Source organism: Babylonia areolata, chromosome 13, assembly GCF_041734735.1.
Source record: "Babylonia areolata isolate BAREFJ2019XMU chromosome 13, ASM4173473v1, whole genome shotgun sequence".
NCBI lineage: Eukaryota > Metazoa > Mollusca > Gastropoda > Neogastropoda > Buccinidae > Babylonia > Babylonia areolata.
Window position 1 is genome coordinate 39,666,415 of NC_134888.1, and position 21,517 is coordinate 39,687,931.

Sequence of the window (21,517 nt, forward strand, 5' to 3'; positions counted from 1 at the left end):
CATGCTCATGGCTGAGAAAATACTGTATGGTTATCACTGTCATGCTCATGGCTTAGAAAATTCTGTATGGTTATCACTGTCATGCTCATGGCTTTGCTGAGAAAAGACTTCTATCACTGTGTCATGCTCCTGCTTAGCTGAGAAAAGACTTTTTGTGACATGCTCATGGCTTACCTGAAAAAAGACTTTTATGGTCATCACTATATCATGCTCCTGCTTAGCTGAGAAAAGACTTTTATCACTATATCATGCTCCTGCTTAGCTGAGAAAAGACTTTTATCACTATATCATGCTCCTGCTTAGCTGAGAAAAGACTTTTATCACTATATCATGCTCCTGCTTAGCTGATAAGAGACTTTTATCACTATATCATGCTCCTGCTTAGCTGAGAAAAGACTTTTATCACTATATCATGCTCCTGCTTAGCTGAGAAAAGACTTTTATCACTATATCATGCTCCTGCTTAGCTGAGAAAAGACTTTTATCACTATATCATGCTCATGCTTAGCTGAGAAAAGACTTTTATCACTATATCACACATATATAAGCAGGGCATTGTAGGGTTCATCTGGGAAAAAATAAGTCTCGTTTGTAAAACGTCTCTGATTGTATCTGCCTTTTTTCAAGCTCAGTCCATGGATAATCAGGAACCTACAAATGATAGAATCTACACACACACACACACACACACACACACACATCTGATACTAACCAATGATGTTTTTGTTGAACTTGATCAGCAGATCCTCAACAGTTCCTCCAAACTGCTCCACAGCTTTTGCCGTCTGTGAAACAACACACACACACACACACACACACACACACACAGACACACACACACACACACATCTGACACTAACCAATGATGTTTTTGTTGAACTTGATCAGCAGATCCTCAACAGTTCCTCCAAACTGCTCCACAGCTTTTGCCGTCTGTGAAACAACACACACACACACACACACACACACACACAGTTGAACAGCCCAGTCATGAGTGCACCAAACATAACAACCACTCATACACATGGACCTTCACAGGCATATCTACTGATAAACGGCAATGCACACGCATAAATCCACATATTCTACACACTGAGACACAGAACTACAATCAAGAATCAGTCATCAATTAAACAAGCTGATTAAACCACGTCCTTGACTTGTAAATCTTAAGTTCATTTCACTTCAAATAATTCAGTTAAATACATCCAGTTAAATTTATCTTCAGAACTCACTCTCTCACATACCAGCTTCTTCATGCATGCTAAAACAAAGAAATACATATATACCCACTTGCTCTCACACAAATGCATACATTCAGTAGCTCACTCTACCTTGTCTGCTGAATCCTTGAGGTCTGGATGGCAATGCTCGGCCAGAGACAGTCCTGATCCGATGCCAACCATTCTGTAACAACATCAAACTGTCCTTCAACACCTGGGGTTCAGTCAAGCCATGTCCAACCACAACTGCCCTCTTTCCCGTTTCAGCACTGTGAAACTGTCAAGCGTCAGTTTTGCAATTTTGGTCCAGACTTTCTTTCAGTATGTCAGGCTCATGGGACATGCACTGTGGGAGTTATGTCACTGAAAAGACACAGATGATGGAGAAACAGGCAAAAAAGAAATAAAAAGTTGAACATCAATTTCCAAAGATAAGCAGTGCAAAGGCTGAAGTTAAGAACCTTGGACTTCACCATTCACCCTTTGCACCTGTTATCTTTGAAGATTTGTCTGATCTCACATGTCAAGGTGTGCACAGACTGCATGTACCTTTACCCCCTTCTTGTTTTCACACACACACACACACACACACACACACACACACAAATCAAATATAAAAGTTAACAGTCCAGTAATTCAGCATTTAGTGGGTTGTGGCTACAGAAACACACCCAGCAAGCACATCGCTGGAAATGAAGAGTATGACTGCCTATCTGACAGGATAAAACCAGTGTCTGCACATGAACACCCAATGACAGAAACACGTGAACACAGGATAAAACCAGTGTCTGCACATGAACGCCCAATGACAGAAACAACACAGGATAAAACCAGTGTCTACACATGAACACCCAATGACAGAAACACGTGAACACAGGATAAAACCAGTGTCTACACATGAACACCCAATGACAGAAACAACACAGGATAAAACCAGTGTCTACACATGAACGCCCAATGACAGACACAAGTGAACACAGGATAAAACCAGTGTCTACACATGAACACCCAATGACAGAAACACGTGAACACAGGATAAAACCAGTGTCTACACATGAACACCCAATGACAGAAACACGTGAACACAGGATAAAACCAGTGTCTACACATGAACACCCAATGACAGAAACAACACAGGATAAAACCAGTGTCTGCACATGAACGCCCTATGACAGAAACAACACAGGATAAAACCAGTGTCTACACATGAACACCCTATGACAGAAACAACACAGGATAAAACCAGTGTCTACACATGAACGCCCAATGACAGAAACAACACAGGATAAAACCAGTGTCTGCACATGAACGCCCTATGACAGAAACAACACAGGATAAAACCAGTGTCTGCACATGAACGCCCAATGACAGAAACAACACAGGATAAAACCAGTGTCTGCACATGAACGCCCTATGACAGAAACAACACTGGATAAAACCAGTGTCTGCACATGAACGCCCTATGACAGAAACAACACAGGATAAAACCAGTGTCTGCACATGAACGCCCAATGACAGAAACAACACAGGATAAAACCAGTGTCTGCACATGAACGCCCAATGACAGAAACAACACAGGATAAAACCAGTGTCTGCACATGAACGCCCAATGACAGAAACAACACAGGATAAAACCAGTGTCTGCACATGAACGCCCTATGACAGAAACAACACTGGATAAAACCAGTGTCTGCACATGAACGCCCAATGACAGAAACAACACAGGATAAAACCAGTGTCTGCACATGAACGCCCAATGACAGAAACAACACAGGATAAAACCAGTGTCTACACATGAACGCCCAATGACAGAAACAACACAGGATAAAACCAGTGTCTACACATGAACGCCCTATGACAGAAACAACACTGGATAAAACCAGTGTCTGCACATGAACGCCCAATGACAGAAACAACACAGGATAAAACCAGTGTCTGCACATGAACGCCCAATGACAGAAACAACACAGGATAAAACCAGTGTCTGCACATGAACGCCCAATGACAGAAACAACACAGGATAAAACCAGTGTCTACACATGAACGCCCAATGACAGAAACACGTGAACACAGGATAAAACCAGTGTCTACACATGAACGCCCAATGACAGAAACAACACAGGATAAAACCAGTGTCTGCACATGAACGCCCAATGACAGAAACACGTGAACACAGGATAAAACCAGTGTCTGCACATGAACGCCCAATGACAGAAACACGTGAACACAGGATAAAACCAGTGTCTGCACATGAACGCCCAATGACAGAAACACGTGAACACAGGATAAAACCAGTGTCTGCACATGAACGCCCAGTGACAGAAACACGTGAACACAGGATAAAACCAGTGTCTGCACATGAACGCCCAATGACAGAAACACGTGAACACAGGATAAAACCAGTGTCTGCACATGAACGCCCAATGACAGAAACACGTGAACACAGGATAAAACCAGTGTCTGCACATGAACGCCCAATGACAGAAACACAGTGAACACAGGATAAAACCAGTGTCTACACATGAACACCCAATGACAGAAACAACACAGGATAAAACCAGTGTCTACACATGAACGCCCAATGACAGAAACACGTGAACACAGGAGGAGCAGTTGCCTACGAATGCAGAAATGAAGAGGATGGTACCAGCTGAATGTTTACTGACATTCTCCACACTGAGGAAATTATAGTTATATAGAAGACAGGCTGAAGGCAAAGCAAAATTAACAAAACAACAAAAAACAATCAAAATACCCAAAACAAATAAACAGATTCAGGCAAAATAACAAATACGTCTGCATATGTGTCTCAATGTACACGAACTTCATGTGCATGCTTTCACTTTACACACATCAGAAACAAATGACCCAACAAGTGAAAACTGACATTATCGGACTATAGAGCAGCACTTTTTACTCTTGATTATTTGAAGGAGTGGCCTTATTCATGGCTGATTCAGTTTCAGCACCCATCCATACCAATATAACTTATCCATAACCATGGTCAGTGTCTGTGTCTACACATCAAATAAAACAGTCGTCATGCACGCACCATGTATTCAAGCTGCTAAAGCATTATCACGATGCCAAAGCCTGAACACTGTTGTCAGTAGTAGTACACACAGTACTGCGGCGGAATTTGGGTGTAAGCGACATGTATACATACTACCTTGCTCAGAACTGGAAGTGTATGAATCAAGTCAAAATTGAGGAAAAAAGGCAGAGAAATGGCGTTAGCCCCCTCCTCCCGAGCTGATCAACTTTTCAAGGCCTGAAGTGGCGATGAAACTTATGATGTAACCATACTGATCCAGGTCCTTCCTACCATGTTCATTACAAAAGCGGGGAAGAGGATTCCCCCCCCTGCCTCCCCCACCCTGACCAACTTTCACTAGCCTTTGCGTCTGACCTAAGAATGGGATCTTTACTGGCTATACTGTTTGTCAAGATGCCGCAAACTGTAGTACATGATTTCCCTTTTGTCAGGAAGTGTGGAAGGGCTGAGGAGGAATCATGTAAAAATGGATGAGGTATTCTTTTGAGACAGTGATTTATAGTTCAGTGGCACATGTGCGCTACATTGGGTAGTTTGGTGAGACAGCAATTTAGCCCTTGTCTTGATTGGCTGCACATTTTGTAAAAACAGTTCAGGAGTGAACTTTTATTTTGAAATGGAAAATTGTGACCCAGTTTCAATGTCACTCCTTTCTGAGCCGCAGGCCCATGCAGTTGGCTCTGCTGCCCCTTGTTGGCTCTGCTGCCCCTTGTTGGCTCTGCCCCTTGTTGGCTCTGCTGCCCCTTGTTGGCTCTGCCCCTTGTTGGCTCTGCTGCCCCTTGTTGGCTCTGCTGCCCCTTGTTGGCTCTGCTGCCCCTTGTTGGCTCTGCTGCCCCTTGTTGGCTCTGCTGCCTCTTGTTGGCTCTGCTGCCCCTTGTTGGCTCTGCTGCCCCTTGTTGGCTCTGCTGCCCCTTGTTGGCTCTGCTGCCCCTTGTTGGCTCTGCTGCCTCTTGTTGGCTCTGCTGCCTCTTGTTGGCTCTGCTGCCTCTTGTTGGCTCTGCTGCCCCTTGTTGGCTGTTGGCTCTGCTGCCTCTTGTTGGCTCTGCTGCCTCTTGTTGGCTCTGCTGCCTCTTGTTGGCTGTTGGCTCTGCTGCCCCTTGTTGGCTGTTGGCTCTGCTGCCTCTTGTTGGCTGTTGGCTCTGCTGCCTCTTGTTGGCTGTTGGCTCTGCTGCCCCTTGTTGGCTCTGCTGCCCCTTGTTGGCTCTGCTGCCCCTTGTTGGCTCTGCTGCCCCTTGTTGGCTCTGCTGCCTCATGTTGGCTCTGCTGCCCCTTGTTGGCTCTGCTGCCTCTTGTTGGCTCTGCTGCCTCATGTTGGCTCTGCTGCCCCTTGTTGGCTCTGCTGCCCCTTGTTGGCTCTGCTGCCTCATGTTGGCTCTGCTGCCCCTTGTTGGCTCTGCTGCCTCTTGTTGGCTCTGCTGCCTCTTGTTGGCTCTGCTGCCCCTTGTTGGCTCTGATGCCTCTTGTTGGCTCTGCTGCCTCTTGTTGGCTGTTGGCTCTGCTGCCTCTTGTTGGCTCTGCTGCCTCTTGTTGGCTGTTGGCTCTGCTGCCCCTTGTTGGCTCTGCTGCCCCTTGTTGGCTCTGCTGCCTCTTGTTGGCTGTTGGCTCTGCTGCCTCTTGTTGGCTCTGCTGCCCCTTGTTGGCTCTGATGCCCCTTGTTGGCTCTGCTGCCTCTTGTTGGCTGTTGGCTCTGCTGCCTCTTGTTGGCTCTGCTGCCCCTTGTTGGCTCTGCTGCCTCTTGTTGGCTCTGCTGCCCCTTGTTGGCTCTGCTGCCCCTTGTTGGCTCCCTCTTGTTGGCTCTGCTGCCTCTTGTTGGCTCCCTCTTGTTGGCTCTGCTGCCTCTTGTTGGCTCTGCTGCCTCTTGTTGGCTCTGCTGCCCCTTGTTGGCTCTGCTGCCCCTTGTTGGCTCTGCTGCCTCTTGTTGGCTGTTGGCTCTGCTGCCCCTTGTTGGCTCTGCTGCCCCTTGTTGGCTCTGATGCCCCTTGTTGGCTCTGCTGCCCCTTGTTGGCTCTGCTGCCCCTTGTTGGCTCTGCTGCCTCTTGTTGGCTCTGATGCCTCTTGTTGGCTCTGCTGCCTCTTGTTGGCTCTGCTGCCCCTTGTTGGCTCTGCTGCCTCTTGTTGGCTCTGCTGCCTCTTGTTGGCTCTGCTGCCTCTTGTTGGCTCTGCTGCCTCTTGTTGGCTCTGCTGCCCCTTGTTGGCTCTGCTGCCTCTTGTTGGCTCTGCTGCCCCTTGTTGGCTCTGCTGCCTCTTGTTGGCTCTGCTGCCCCTTGTTGGCTCTGCTGCCCCTTGTTGGCTCTGATGCCTCTTGTTGGCTCTGCTGCCTCTTGTTGCCCCTTGTTGGCTCTGCTGCCCCTTGTTGGCTCTGCTGCCCCTTGTTGGCTCTGCTGCCTCTTGTTGGCTCTGCTGCCCCTTGTTGGCTGTTGGCTGTGCTGCCCCTTGTTGGCTCTGCTGCCCCTTGTTGGCTGTTGGCTCTGCTGCCTCTTGTTGGCTCTGCTGCCCCTTGTTGGCTGTGCTGCCCCTTGTTGGCTCTGCTGCCTCTTGTTGGCTCTGCTGCCCCTTGTTGGCTGTTGGCTCTGCTGCCCCTTGTTGGCTCTGCTGCCCCTTGTTGGCTCTGCTGCCTCTTGTTGGCTCTGCTGCCCCTTGTTGGCTCTGATGCCCCTTGTTGGCTCTGCTGCCTCTTGTTGGCTGTTGGCTCTGCTGCCTCTTGTTGGCTCTGCTGCCCCTTGTTGGCTCTGATGCCCCTTGTTGGCTCTGCTGCCTCTTGTTGGCTGTTGGCTCTGCTGCCTCTTGTTGGCTCTGCTGCCCCTTGTTGGCTCTGCTGCCTCTTGTTGGCTCTGCTGCCCCTTGTTGGCTCTGCTGCCCCTTGTTGGCTCTGCTGCCTCTTGTTGGCTCTGCTGCCCCTTGTTGGCTCTGCTGCCCCTTGTTGGCTCTGATGCCTCTTGTTGGCTCTGCTGCCCCTTGTTGGCTGTTGGCTCTGCTGCCTCTTGTTGGCTCTGATGCCTCTTGTTGGCTCTGATGCCCCTTGTTGGCTCTGCTGCCCCTTGTTGGCTCTGCTGCCCCTTGTTGGCTCTGATGCCCCTTGTTGGCTCTGCTGCCCCTTGTTGGCTCTGCTGCCCCTTGTTGGCTCTGATGCCCCTTGTTGGCTCTGCTGCCCCTTGTTGGCTCTGCTGCCTCTTGTTGGCTCTGCTGCCCCTTGTTGGCTGTTGGCTCTGCTGCCCCTTGTTGGCTCTGCTGCCTCTTGTTGGCTCTGCTGCCTCTTGTTGGCTCTGCTGCCCCTTGTTGGCTCTGCTGCCCCTTGTTGGCATCCTGTTGTCTGGGTACCAGTGTTGTGGTCTTTAAGTGTAGGTGCATATTTCTACAAATGAACCTCGCGGGATTGATAGTTGAAAACTGGAAATTATTTTATTTATTCACATTATTTACTTTTTCATTTAAGATTGTTTCTCGCAAATCAAATGTTATTTCAAGTTTGATTTATTACTTTCAAGGATTGTTTAAAGAAACCAAAATCCGGGCGAGTACAAATTTGTATATTTTTGTAGTCTGCCAAGATTTTCATTCGTATTTGAGACTACTCTAAAGATTTTGGATAGGCTGTTTACGGCAGGGTGCCGAGTGTTTCAAGTGGAACCTCAGCGCTTCCTACCTGCCCTGAGTCTGTAGGAGGTCCTTGGAGCTGACAGCTCATTGACTGAGGTTGGAGGGGTACAGTCAGGAATCTTGCCACTTGCTGTGGCCAAAAGGAAGTCACGTTAGACCAGGAGGGTCATGTTGGAAAGCAAAGCCGCTTGAAGTGACGGCCAAAAGAGGAACACAGACTGACTGGATCATGGACCAGGAGGGTCATGTTGGAAAGCAAAGCCGCTTGAAGTGATGGCCAAAAGAGGAACACAGACTGACTGGATCATGGACCAGGAGGGTCATGTTGGAAAGCAAAGCCGCTTGAAGTGATGGCCAAAAAGGAACACAACAGATTAACTGGATCATGGACCAGGAGGGTCATGTTGGAAAGCAAAGCCGCTTGAAGTGATGGCCAAAAGAGGAACACAGACTGACTGGATCATGGACCAGGAGGGTCATGTTGGAATGCAAAGCCGCTTGAAGTGATGGCCAAAAGAGGAACACAACAGATTAACTGGATCATTACCAATGTTTATTTACTTAGAAGATTTAATTCAGGATTTACTTTTCTGAAAGAATGTGTGTGTGCATGGAATGAGTTAAAATATTTAGATACATCATGTTTGATTTATATAGAGGGAACATTATATACAATTGTGGGCTGTCTTTTGTTGCGCCTTCTGAGTGGATGGAGTGATGCGTGACCGTGGAGTATGACACCTTTCCACAATGATGAAAACATGTTCCCCATTTCATTTTCAACCATCAAGTGAATGCATATTTGATTTCACTTGGACTCAAGATTAGCAGGACACTTGGTTAAGTATATAAAATTCTTTCTAAAAAAAACAAACAACCCCCCCCCCCCAAAAAAAAACAACAACAACCAGGTGTGCGCCCAATAGTCCAAAACGTCTTGTGGTCTGAAAGGTGCAGTGCATGAATCAGAAGAAAAAGCAGGAGGTGAGTGGGGTAAGGAAGGTATCATGATGCAAATAATCAACAAATAGTAATGCTTTGTTGAAAATAAAATAAATATCTTACAGAAAGCATACCTGAGAATAGGGGAAACACCTTGGATTCTAAGTGATTGGAAAAAACAGAAAAAGAAAAAGAAAAGAAAAATAATTCTGCTTAATAATCGGACAAAAGAGGCCAAGCGTCACACAACAATGACAAAGATCAGAACAAAAACATAAACAGTAACAACAAAAAAACAAACAAAAAACAACAAGACTTTATAATGGAGTTTACACACATGCATATAAAAAAAAAAAAGTTTGCTGCTGTTTCTAATTTCATTACTACTCTTAATGAAGCTGCTGCAATTCTCACACACACACACACACACAGATTTCTCTGTGTGAAATTCGGGCTGCTCTCCCCAGGGAGAGCGTGTTGCTACACTGAGAGCGCTACCCATTTTTTTGGTATTTTTTCCTGCATGCAGTTTTTTTGTTTTCCTATCAAAGAGGATTTTTCTAAAGAATTTTGCCAGGGACAACCCTTTTGTTGCTGAGGGTTCTTTTACATGCGCTATGTGCATGCTGCACATGGGACCTCGGTTAATCTTCTCACACAATGACTAGCGTCCAGACCACCACTCAAGGTCTAGTGGAGGGGGAGAAAATACTGGTGACTCTGCTGGGATTCGAACCAGTGCACTCAGATTCTCTTGCTTCCTAGGTGGACACGTTACTTCTAGGCCATCAGGTTGTCTTCAGGTTATCTTCAGGTTGTCTTACCGTCTGGCTCTCTTTGTGGCAGCTCCAGTGATGGCGCCCATGTTGGCCAGAGGATTTTTCAGCGCCTTCTGCAGCTCCTTGAGGGACTTGCCTGCATACTGAGGGAGGGGACAGGACCGTCAGTTTTTGTTACTGGTGGCAGTGGCTGTGGTGGTGGTGGCGTGTGTGTGTGCGTGCGCGTGTATGTCTGCATGCACACATTTAAGAGAGACAGTGTGTGTGCACATTCAAGAGAGAGAATGTGTGTGTGTGTGTGTGTGTGTGTGTGTGAGAGACAGAGAGAGAGAGAGAGAGAGAGAGAGAGAGAGAGTGTTGCATGCACACATTTAAGACAGAGAGAAAGAAAAAGAGAGAGGGAGAGAGAGAGAGACCGAGAGTGTGTGTGTGTATGTGTGTGCACATTTAAGAGAGAGTGTGTATGTGAGTGAGAGAGAGAAAGAGAGAGAGTGTGTGTGTGTATGTTGCATGCACACATTTAAGACAGAGAGAGAGACAGACAGACAGACGGAGAGAGAGAGAGAGAGTGTGTGTGTGTGTGTGTGTGTGTGTGTGTGCGAGTGTCTGGAGTATATCTGGCACATGTGAACAGACTGCACCTACATATGCAAACACAAAGACTGTTACAAACTTCTCTCTGTGACCATGCACACTACTCAGCAGGGGGGATGGGACTGGCAACCAGGGTGCACCGTGTCACCTCAGGCTGTTGGTGTGGGCAAAGAAGACTCTTACCTGTAGTTGTATATGAGGAGGAGGAGGGGGCCGGGGGGGTAGGAGGTCTGTGGGCCACAGCAGTGCTGATTAATGTAATGTAACGCGTATCAGGTCAGAGTGTTGTTACCTCGCTTTATTGAGAGCCTTTCCTATCAAAGGAAGGGAAGGAAATGCACACCCTACGGGGTTGTCTCACTACAGCTTGAGGGCCAGAAGAAATGTATGTGGGCAGGCAGAGGTTGAACCTCGATGCAGGGAAGTGCACATGTGGCCTGATCCGGTTGATTCCACATCGGCTGAGGACCATTTGGGACAGAGATGATTGTGTTTGAAGGGATCTGCAGCATCAGACAGAGGAAGCCCACCAGGGTGTTGGACATGCCTCAGGCATGACAACCAAAGGGATCTGTAGCATCAGACAGAGGAAGGCCACCAGGGTGTTGGACATGCCTCAGGCATGACAACCAAAGGGATCTGTAGCATCAGACAGAGGAAGGCCATCAGGGTGTTGGACATGCCTCAGGAATGACAGCCAAAGGGATCTGTAGCATCAGACAGAGGAAGGCCACCAGGGTGTTGGACATGCCTCAGACATGACAGCCAGACCTGTGGAGCTCCTCAAAATGAACTGACCGGTGATGGGAGCGCCACCTCCCATCTTGCTGCACCAGTGAGTCACTGTAAAGTATGTGCAATCAAATAACTTTTTTCTTTAAAATCAGGGGTTGCCTTATGTGCTGCAGTGCCTTGTAGGCCGAAAATTATGGTACATGTCGACCAGTGAGCACAATATCATATATGACAAAACATCCTAAAAATTCTTCCACATCTGATCAAGGAGGACTAAGTCTCACCTGTATGCCAGTGAGGGCCACAAACAGTCGCAGGATGTCGTTGGTGCCCTCAAAGATTCTGAAAATCCTCAGGTCTCGCATCACTCTCTCCAGTCCACATTCCTGTCGCAAATCAAATCAAATCATGATGCTTACTCCCCAACCAACTGAAAGGGGACATTTTCCTATTGTATTAGATGCATATTCATAAAAGGAAATTTTCTTCCTAAAATTATGTTTATGTAACATACTTACTGTGACCCACTAGTGCAGACTCCAGCAGGGGTCTGATTCCTGTCCCGTGCAAACTACTGCCCGCCTATGTGAAGAAAACGAAAGTAGCTACAGCCGATAACCTCCTGAAGTAGGTTACCTCCCTTTGTATCCCTGACGAATCATATTTCTCACAATGCTTGGTATGTTTCTTTTTCCTGTTTTTCTTTTCTTGTTACATGTCTTTTGATCTTTTTTCTATGATCATCGCCTAATACACACACATGACAATACACGAGTACTCTACAAATCTCTTAACAAATGATTGCATATTGTAGTTTGTTTTATAATTCATTTTTCACAGAACAAATGATCGCATACTGCAGTTGTTTTTTTTCCAAAGAATGTTGCCAAGGCTACCTTATTGGTGCTGTGAGATTTCATTAAGCAGAATTCATGCTGCACACAGAACCTCATTCTATCATCACATCTCAAAGACTAGTTTTCAGACCATCCACCACTCAAGGGTGTTGTAGCAGAGGGAGGGGTGAAGTGGGAGGAATTCTGCTTAAATGTGATCTGAACCACGAACATGCCATTTTCTTACTTCCTGGGTGGGCATCTTATCCACAATGTCACCGCTCCACTTGACAGAACGAAAGAACATCGCACTTTCCTCGAGAAAAAAACAACAAAAAACCAAAAAAATCTCCATGCATGGCAATATTTGGTATTGCAAGGGAGGTTTGAGGGAATACAGAGGCAAGCAAGAAAAGAGAGAGGCTGTAGTAACTGACCCTCATGTAGCCCATACCGCCCAGCACTTGTATGGCTTCGTCAGCACAGAACCAGGCCGCCTCCTACACAGAAACATCACACAAAACAAGGGAAAAATGAAAGGGAAAAAACAGCTGAAATAATGAACAGGGGAGGAAAAAAACCCACTGACCACCTTAAGGAAATGAAAAGACAAACACATCTAAAAAAAAAAAAAAGAAAAAAAAAAGAAAAAAAAAATCGGTAAAACTAAAGAAACTCCACTTTGTGACAATAACTTCTATTAAGTATACCAGAAAAAATAATAAGACAATATAAAATATAACAGTGAATCTAGCTGATAATCTATTATAGGTTGATCCACTCTCTCTCTCTCTTATCAATCACAATGAAGCAGAAACAGCAGCTACATTATGACCTACATATTACATAATGTACTCTCAAATCTTTTCTGCTGACCTTATGTCTTTTCACATTGTGTGATCTTAGACAAACTAAGTTGTGATGCTGTTTCGAACATCATTACTTTCTATTTCGATAACTTCATGTGACTATACATATGTTTTTTTTTCTTTGCAATGTTTGGTAGGCTCTGTGGACATGACTGGTCTTCAGTGTATGCATATCACACAACTGCCCTCTGCTTTTTTTTCCCTTCTTTTTTTTTTATTATACTGCAGATGTGGTGTGGGATATAACAGATCAGCCCCCTCCCTTTTCACCTCCCCAAAACTGAAAAAAAAAAAAAAAAAAAAGGTCTGCCACTCACCGAGGCGAAGATTTTGCTGATGGCAGCTTCAATCTGGAATTCTGAAGATCCCTGGTCCATGTTAGCTGACAGCATGTAGGCCATGGACTGCAATAACAATAATAATAATACTGACAATGATGACCACAACGGTCATAATGATGATGACAATGAAATAATGGAACAACAACAATAATAATAATGATTACTGTAATATTAATAATAATGGTAATATAATAATATTGATGCAAGTGAAGGTAATGACAGTAACAATAACGGCATAACGATAATGATAACAACAGTACGGAGGTTTTCTTGTCCCTGGATGTAACCCTGGCCACTAACTGGCTGCCTGTCCATCTGTTTACTCTATTCCTTCTGTTCATAAACAGAATTATACAGTCCTCCTATTTTTCTGCCACATCTTTCAGTTCAGCATGCAGACAGCAGCATTCCTTGTGCAGACTGAATATATTTATCAAGTGCAACTACTGGCAGTGGTAATGCACAGAGAAATCATCAGACCAATAATTTCTAGAAAGGTACTCTACACTCCCCAGCCCCTGTCCCTCATGAAGGAGGCACTCACGCTCTTTGCATACACTATCTCTTACAGACAGAAATAAAACTGTTTTTCTGAGCTGCATCTCTATTGTTCACTCATATCCGTAAGCATGTTTCTACAAGTACGACCCAACGTTTCTCATTTCGAATCAGGAACGACCATTTTGACCAACATGAGTAAGATTGTGTTTCATATCAAAGCTGGAATGGAATTGGGAACAACTTTTTGTACCAACATGAGTAAGATTGTGTTTCATATCAAAGCCGGAATGGAATTTGGAACAAACTTTTGTACCAACATGAGTAAGATTGTGTTTTATATCAAAGCCGGAACGTCCATTTTTACCAACATAAGATAAGAAAAGACGTTTATCATATCAAAATGGGATGAACAAGAAGCCATCCATTACCTCCGTGACATACTGCACGATGGTCATGCGAGCGATCTTCTCCTGAATGGCACCAAAGGAATCGATCTTGCGACCAAACTGTGTCCTGTTGCTTGCATGTTCCACCTGTAGATACCACAATCATCACACAAAAAATGGATACATATAGCTACAAGGATCAAATCAAATCAATTTTTTTCAAAAATTATGTTTATAGCCCAGCCAACTGCAAAAGCGTAGTCTTGACGTTATGGACAAAATGCACAAGGAAATGAACAAAATAATAAAGTGTGTTCAGAAAGCAATGGATACATAAAAAAATATCTCCCATAAACAAATACACTCAGAGTTATGCGAAAGGAAGAGACTAGGGGGTAGAGGGTGGGGTGAAGAGGTTAAGAGAAATCTGACTAGGGGGTAGAGGGTGGGGTGAAGACGTGAAGAGAAATCTGACTAGGGGGTAGAGGGTGGGGTGAAGATGTTGAGAAATCTGACTAGGGGTTAGAGGGTGGGGTGAAGAGGTGAAGAGAAATCTGACTAGGGGGTAGAGGGTGGGGTGAAGATGTTAGGAGAAATCTGACTAGGGGGTAGAGGGTGGGGTGAAGATGTGAAGAGAAATCTGACTAGGGGGTAGAGGGTGGGGTGAAGACGTGAAGAGAAATCTGACTAGGGGGTAGAGGGTGGGGTGAAGAGGTGAAGAGAAATCTGACTAGGGGGTAGAGGGTGGGGTGAAGACGTTAGGAGAAATCTGACTAGGGGGTAGAGGGTGGGGTGAAGACGTGAAGAGAAATCTGACCAGGGGGTAGAGGGTGGGGTGAAGAGGTGAAGAGAAATCTGACTAGGGGGTAGAGGGTGGGGTGAAGAGGTGAAGAGAAATCTGACCAGGGGGTAGAGGGTGGGGTGAAGACGTGAAGAGAAATTGACCAGGGGGTAGAGGGTGGGGTGAAGATGTTGAGAAATCTGACTAGGGGGTAGAGGGTGGGGTGAAGACGTTAAGAGAAATCTGACTAGGGTTAGAGGGGTGGGGTGAAGACGTGAAGAGAAATCTGACCAGGGGGTTGAGGGGGGGGTGATGCGGTGAAGAGATATCTGTCTAGGGGGTAGAGGGTGGGGTGATGAATTGAAGAAGAAATCTGACCAGGGGTAGAGGGTGGGGTGAAGAGGTGAAGAGAAATCTGACCAGGGGTACGAGGGTGGGGTGAAGATGTTAGAGAAATCTGACTAGGGTTAGAGGGTGGGTAAGAGTGAAGAAACTTCCAGAAGGAAGATTGAGAAATCTGACCAGGTGGGTGAAGAGAGGTGGGGGGTGAAGAGGTGAAGAGAAATCTGACTAGGGGGTAGAGGGTGGGGTGAAGACGTGAAGAGAAATCTGAATCTGCCATGTAGAAAATCAAATATATGTACATGGTGTACTAACACAATCATATATGTAGAGTTAAAAAAATAATAATAAAAATGAAAAGACGTTATTTTCACTGACAAATACAAATACAAAAAACCCCGTCTCCAATTACCTCACATCCTCAACAAACAGAAATCTTTGATTTAAAAAAGCATGGATAACGTTACAAAAGGAAAGAGACACAAGAAAAAAAAAGTTTTTTTTTTAAATTACAAAAATCAGAGGGGGGTGAAATGAGGACACAAACAACGAAACCAACTACTAATCTAAACTGATGGATAATCAAAACAAATTCTACTTCTAAAAAACCCAAATGGGAGAGAGTGAGAGAAAGAAGGAAAAGAGGAAAGAATCAGGACTGCACAAGACAGAAAACTGAAAAAGATGTCAGTGGATAGGACAGCACCAAAGAAACAAAGAAGAAAAAAAAAGAAAAAAAAAAGAAAAGACAAACAACCCAACAGTTCAGTTTAAAGACAGATTCTAACCCAACAGTTTAGTTTAAAGACAGATTCTAGAGATGTCCAGTCCCCAGTGCCTTAGCCATTTCCTGCCATTAACGAGGAGGGTGGCAAAATGGTTAAGACCCACACCTGCCAGTACAGTGTCCATGAGGATCTGAGACTGATTCCCACTCTCACCCTTTATCCCAAGATGGAGTGAGCCAATACAGTGTCCGTGAGGATCTGAGACTGATTCCCACTCTCACCCTTTATCCCAAGATGGAGTGAGCCAATACAGTGTCCGTGAGGATCTGAGGTTGATTCCCACTCTCACCCTTTAACCCAAGATGGAGTGAAAAATCAAATTGAACATCTTGTCATTCAGAGATCAGACAATAAACTGAGGTCTTGTGTGGTGCCGCACAAACTTGGCGCACTGAAAAAATATCACACGGCAACAAAAGTGTTGTCCTCTGGAAACATTGTGTAGAAGAAACCCACACTGATACGTGCACCATTATGTCTGCATGCAGTCATGGCCTGACTGCTGTGTTGGGCTGTGCTGCTGCTGTCTGGCATCTGCTTAGCAGATGTGTATACAGATTTCCTTCAACGCAGTGATGCCTCCTTGAGACACTTCTTTCTTTGTGGGCTTTTATGTGTATGACTGTTTTTACCCCCCCTACCATGTAGGCAGCCATACTCTGTTTTCAGGGGTCTGGAAAAACTGAAACTGTCATATTGCTCGATGCTGAACACTCACGGCTTTGTAGATGCAGTACTTCATGGTGCCGGAGAGAGCAGCCGCCATGCCGAACCGTCCGTTGTTCAGAATGTTCATGGCCACCTTGAACCCTCCGCCAACACCTAGACGACATGAATATTCCAGCATTCAGACCACAAACCAAAACCTTCTAACAAGCTAAAAGTAAAACCTGATTATATACCCCCAGTACTGATTTATCTGTAATACCGGGTTGCTTCCCTTGGACAGAGTCCAGATAATTCCATACTGCTTCACTTTCTCAATCAGTTGTATTATCACCAAGTGCATTTTGCTTGTTGGTCACACAAACATTTTAAAAATCAGAATATGCTCCAGTCAACAGTAACTGCAGCAAAGGTAATGAAGAGCTTAACAGCAGCTTTGGTACTCACAAATAATGAAGAGCTCATTGGCAGCTTCGCTAATTTCAACTGAAATTCTGGGAGACAGTGCATGATTCTTATGCTGGGTTTACATGTATGTCTTCCACACAAATTAACACCAATAGGAAATACATATAAACACAGACACGCGCACACACACACAATGATACATGCAGTATACACACAAGCACACACACACACACACCCACACCCAAACACACATACCACCAACCTCCCAAAACATTCTCGACAGGGATCTTGACATCCTCAAAGTAGACCTCAGCAGTGTTGGAGGCCTTGATGCCCATCTTTTTCTCTGGTGGTCCACTGTGACACACACACACACACACAACACAAAATGAGGGCAGGCGTTACCTCCATTTACAAAACATGCCTGGATTCAAACACGTTTGCTCACCATCAGAAATGAGTACTTGTCAAACTGAAAGCTGTGTGCTGGAAAGGGAACAAACAATTCCACCGAAAAGCAGCCCCACATGGATTAGCATTCTATGGCTCCATCATAACATGGATTTATCAAAGTTTCAAACTTCCCCAATCTTTATTAGCATTCTATGGCTCCATCATAACGTGGATTTATCAAAGTTTCAAACTTCCCCAATCTTTATTAGCATTCTATGGCTCCATCATAACGTGGATTTATCAAAGTTTCAAACTTCCCCAATCTTTATTAGCATTCTATGGCTCCATCATAACGTGAATTTATCAAAGTTTCAAACTTCCCCAATCTTTATTAGCATTCTATGGCTCCATCATAACGTGGATTTATCAAAGTTTCAAACTTCCCCAATCTTTATTAGCATTCTATGGCTCCATCATAACGTGAATTTATCAAAGTTTCAAACTTCCCCAATCTTTATTAGCATTCTATGGCTCCATCATAACGTGGATTTATCAAAGTTTCAAACTTCCCCAATCTTTATTAGCATTCTATGGCTCCATCATAACGTGGATTTATCAAAGTTTCAAACTTCCCCAATCTTTATTAGCATTCTATGGCTCCATCATAACGTGGATTTATCAAAGTTTCAAACTTCCCCAATCTTTATTAGCATTCTATGGCTCCATCATAACGTGGATTTATCAAAGTTTCAAACTTCCCCAATCTTTATTAGCATTCTATGGCTCCATCATAACGTGGATTTATCAAAGTTTCAAACTTCCCCAATATTTATTAGCATTCTATGGCTCCATCATAACGTGGATTTATCAAAGTTTCAAACTTCCCCAATCTTTATTAGCATTCTATGGCTCCATCATAACGTGGATTTATCAAAGTTTCAAACTTCCCCAATCTTTATTAGCATTCTATGGCTCCATCATAACATGGATTTATCAAAGTTTCAAACTTCCCCAATCTTTATTAGCATTCTATGGCTCCATCATAACATGGATTTATCAAAGTTTCAAACTTCCCCAATCTTTATTAGCATTCTATGGCTCCATCATAACGTGGATTTATCAAAGTTTCAAACTTCCCCAATCTTTATTAGCATTCTATGGCTCCATCATAACGTGGATTTATCAAAGTTTCAAACTTCCCCAATCTTTATTAGCATTCTATGGCTCCATCATAACGTGGATTTATCAAAGTTTCAAACTTCCCCAATCTTTATTAGCATTCTATGGCTCCATCATAACGTGGATTTATCAAAGTTTCAAACTTCCCCAATCTTTATTAGCATTCTATGGCTCCATCATAACGTGGATTTATCAAAGTTTCAAACTTCCCCAATCTTTACTTAGCATTCTATGGCTCCATCATAACGTGGATTTATCAAAGTTTCAAACTTCCCCAATCTTTACTTAGCATTCTATGGCTCCATCATAACGTGGATTTATCAAAGTTTCAAACTTCCCCAATCTTTATTAGCATTCTATGGCTCCATCATAACGTGGATTTATCAAAGTTTCAAACTTCCCCAATCTTTATTAGCATTCTATGGCTCCATCATAACGTGGATTTATCAAAGTTTCAAACTTCCCCAATCTTTTCTTAGCATTCTATGGCTCCATCATAACGTGGATTTATCAAAGTTTCAAACTTCCCCAATCTTTATTAGCATTCTATGGCTCCATCATAACGTGGATTTATCAAAGTTTCAAACTTCCCCAATCTTTATTAGCATTCTATGGCTCCATCATAACGCGGATTTATCAAAGTTTCAAACTTCCCCAATCTTTATTAGCATTCTATGGCTCCATCATAACGTGGATTTATCAAAGTTTCAAACTTCCCCAATCTTTATTAGCATTCTATGGCTCCATCATAACGTGGATTTATCAAAGTTTCAAACTTTCCGAATCTTTATGACGACTTACTACTGGCATGGATGCCACCACACACTCTGAAAACTAATTTGATGTTGTACTGGCAGACATATACGCACTTAAAACAGCAAAATCAAGAAAACAATGGCAAAAGTATCAGCAATTAATATTTCCTGCAAAGATCTGAACAAGCAAAATATCATTCCAATGTTATATACATATACATACACCAATAAGCAAAATATCTCTTATGATCACTCTGTTAACCCTTAACTGACCTTGACACTCCTCCAAATGACCGCTCCACAATGAAGGCGGTCACTTTGTCCTTTGTCTCCCCGTCAGCAGTTTTTACAGGGGTCTGGACAAAAAACAAAATAAAGTGAGCTTTTTTTCAATGTGTACATGTGCGAGAGTGAGAGAATGTGAGTGTGTGCATTTGTTTTATCAGTGTTTGTGCATACACATATGAATTCAAACACTTCTTTCAGCTTAAATGCAATCTAAGTGTCATCTGAATCTGGTAAATTTCAAACAGACCAAAGAAAACTTTAACCCAACGCAACCAAAGAACAGTCCTGAAAGTTGTTATATAAATACAAGACATTTTGTAATATTTTTGTGTAAAACTACCTTAATTCAAACAGAATGACATTTTTAACAAATGGGAAACTTAAGACAAACACATTTACACTACAGACAATGTTTTCAAAAGCCAAATACTACTCAACTGCTTCTGGTGAATGGTCCCAACTTCTATCCATATAAGCTGCTAGAATCTCTTCAAAGCATTTTTGAAACATGTACTGCATCTCTTTTAACATTGTCACTGGCAGCCCGGTTAGCTCAGTCGGTAGAGCATCAGACTTTTAATCTGAGGGTCAGGGGTTCGTGTCCCCTATTGGGCGCTGCGATTTTATTTTCAAGGCCTGACTAAGCGCGTTGGGTTACGCTGCTGGTCAGGCATCTGCTTGGCAGATGTGGTGTAGCATATATGGTTTGTCTGAACGCAGTGACGCCTCCTTGAGCAACTGAAACTGAAACTGTCATTGGCAAATATTCAATGGAAAGCACTTTCATTAAATTGTTGTGTAAAATTTTCTTCAAACAAATATTCAACGGAAAGTACTTGTTACTGAGTTGTCTTGTAAACTTTTCAAACGTTTTTTTTAAATAGAAAGTATCTGTAATTGAAACATTGTGTAAACTGTTCAAACAAGAAAACTTCTCCGTGCCCATGTTTATACTGTTGTGCCAAAAGGATTTTTTTTCCTTAAAATTACGTTTATCTAACATACTTAGCGTGACCCACTAGTGCAGACTCTGGCAGGGGTCTGATTCCTGTCCTGTGCAAGCTACTATCTGCCTATGCGGAGAAAACAAAAGTAGCTATGGACGATAACCTCCCGGGAGGTTACCTCCCCTCTGTATCCCTGTCTAGCTTCCCCTTTTTTCCGAACTCACTTTCCAACAAGACACAGCACTGACTGGTCTGAACGCTCTTACTTGGAACCAGAAAGTTATGACCAAGGCTCCGGCAGCTCTCACCTGGGCAAACACAGTGAAGACTTCAGCAAAGCCTCCGTTGCTGATCCAGATCTTGGAGCCGTTCATCACGTAGTGACTTCCGTCCTCGGAGAGAACTGCTCGTGTCCTGATTGACTGTGACACAGGGATGATGATGATGATGATCAGTCACTGTTAGGTACTCAAAATTGTGACTGTTAGGTCCTCAAAACTGTGATTGTTAGATCCTCAAAACTGTGATTGTTAGGTCCTCAAAACTGTGATTGTTAGGTACTCAAAACTGTGACTGTTAGATACTAAAAACTGTGATTGTTAGATACTCAAAACTGTGATTGTTAGGTACTCAAAACTGTGATTGTTAGATACTCAAAACTGTGATTGTTAGGTACTCAAAACTGTGATTGTTAGGTACTCAAAACTGTGTCTCTAACACACACACATACAAGCACACACACGTGTGCTCTCACATATACACTCTTCAAATCTTTAATATTTTTTTCAACATTGTTTTGGCCAAGTGAACATTCAAACTTTCTGCACTGTAACTCCACTTCAAGAAGTATAATCTATATGTTGACCTTAAAGGGCATTTTTATACAGAAGAAACAGCAGCTGAAGAAAACTATTTCATGACAATGTTAACATAACAAATAGAAAAACACCAACCGGTAATATCTTCAAAACAAAACAACAAATACCTTCATCAGCTGCTTCAGAAAAAAAAGAGCTTTAATAATCTTCAGAAAAAGACTATTTCATCACCAATATATAGCCCATAAATAATGATAACAGCTAAGGTATACACTGACACACAAAACAGACATG

General features: G+C 43.7%; 1 protein-coding gene and 1 non-coding gene across 2 annotated transcripts in view; one reads left to right on the forward strand and one right to left on the reverse strand.

Moving 5' to 3' along the window:
* LOC143288939 (very long-chain specific acyl-CoA dehydrogenase, mitochondrial-like) overlaps positions 1–21,517 on the reverse strand; it is a 32,557-nt gene that overhangs the window by 2,558 nt on the left and 8,482 nt on the right. The window contains exons 8-18 of the mRNA XM_076597622.1: positions 20,714–20,827; positions 19,444–19,526; positions 17,106–17,200; positions 16,488–16,591; positions 13,901–14,005; positions 12,948–13,034; positions 12,199–12,261; positions 11,210–11,311; positions 9,642–9,739; positions 1,335–1,407; positions 713–785 (exon numbers count right to left, since the gene is read on the reverse strand). Coding sequence (XP_076453737.1) covers positions 713–785; positions 1,335–1,407; positions 9,642–9,739; positions 11,210–11,311; positions 12,199–12,261; positions 12,948–13,034; positions 13,901–14,005; positions 16,488–16,591; positions 17,106–17,200; positions 19,444–19,526; positions 20,714–20,827 — 997 coding nt within the window. The remainder of the gene's footprint in view (positions 1–712; positions 786–1,334; positions 1,408–9,641; positions 9,740–11,209; positions 11,312–12,198; positions 12,262–12,947; positions 13,035–13,900; positions 14,006–16,487; positions 16,592–17,105; positions 17,201–19,443; positions 19,527–20,713; positions 20,828–21,517) is intronic.
* Positions 20,001–20,073, forward strand: Trnak-uuu (transfer RNA lysine (anticodon UUU)). Its single transcript has one exon. It is a non-coding gene; the product is annotated as a tRNA-Lys (tRNA).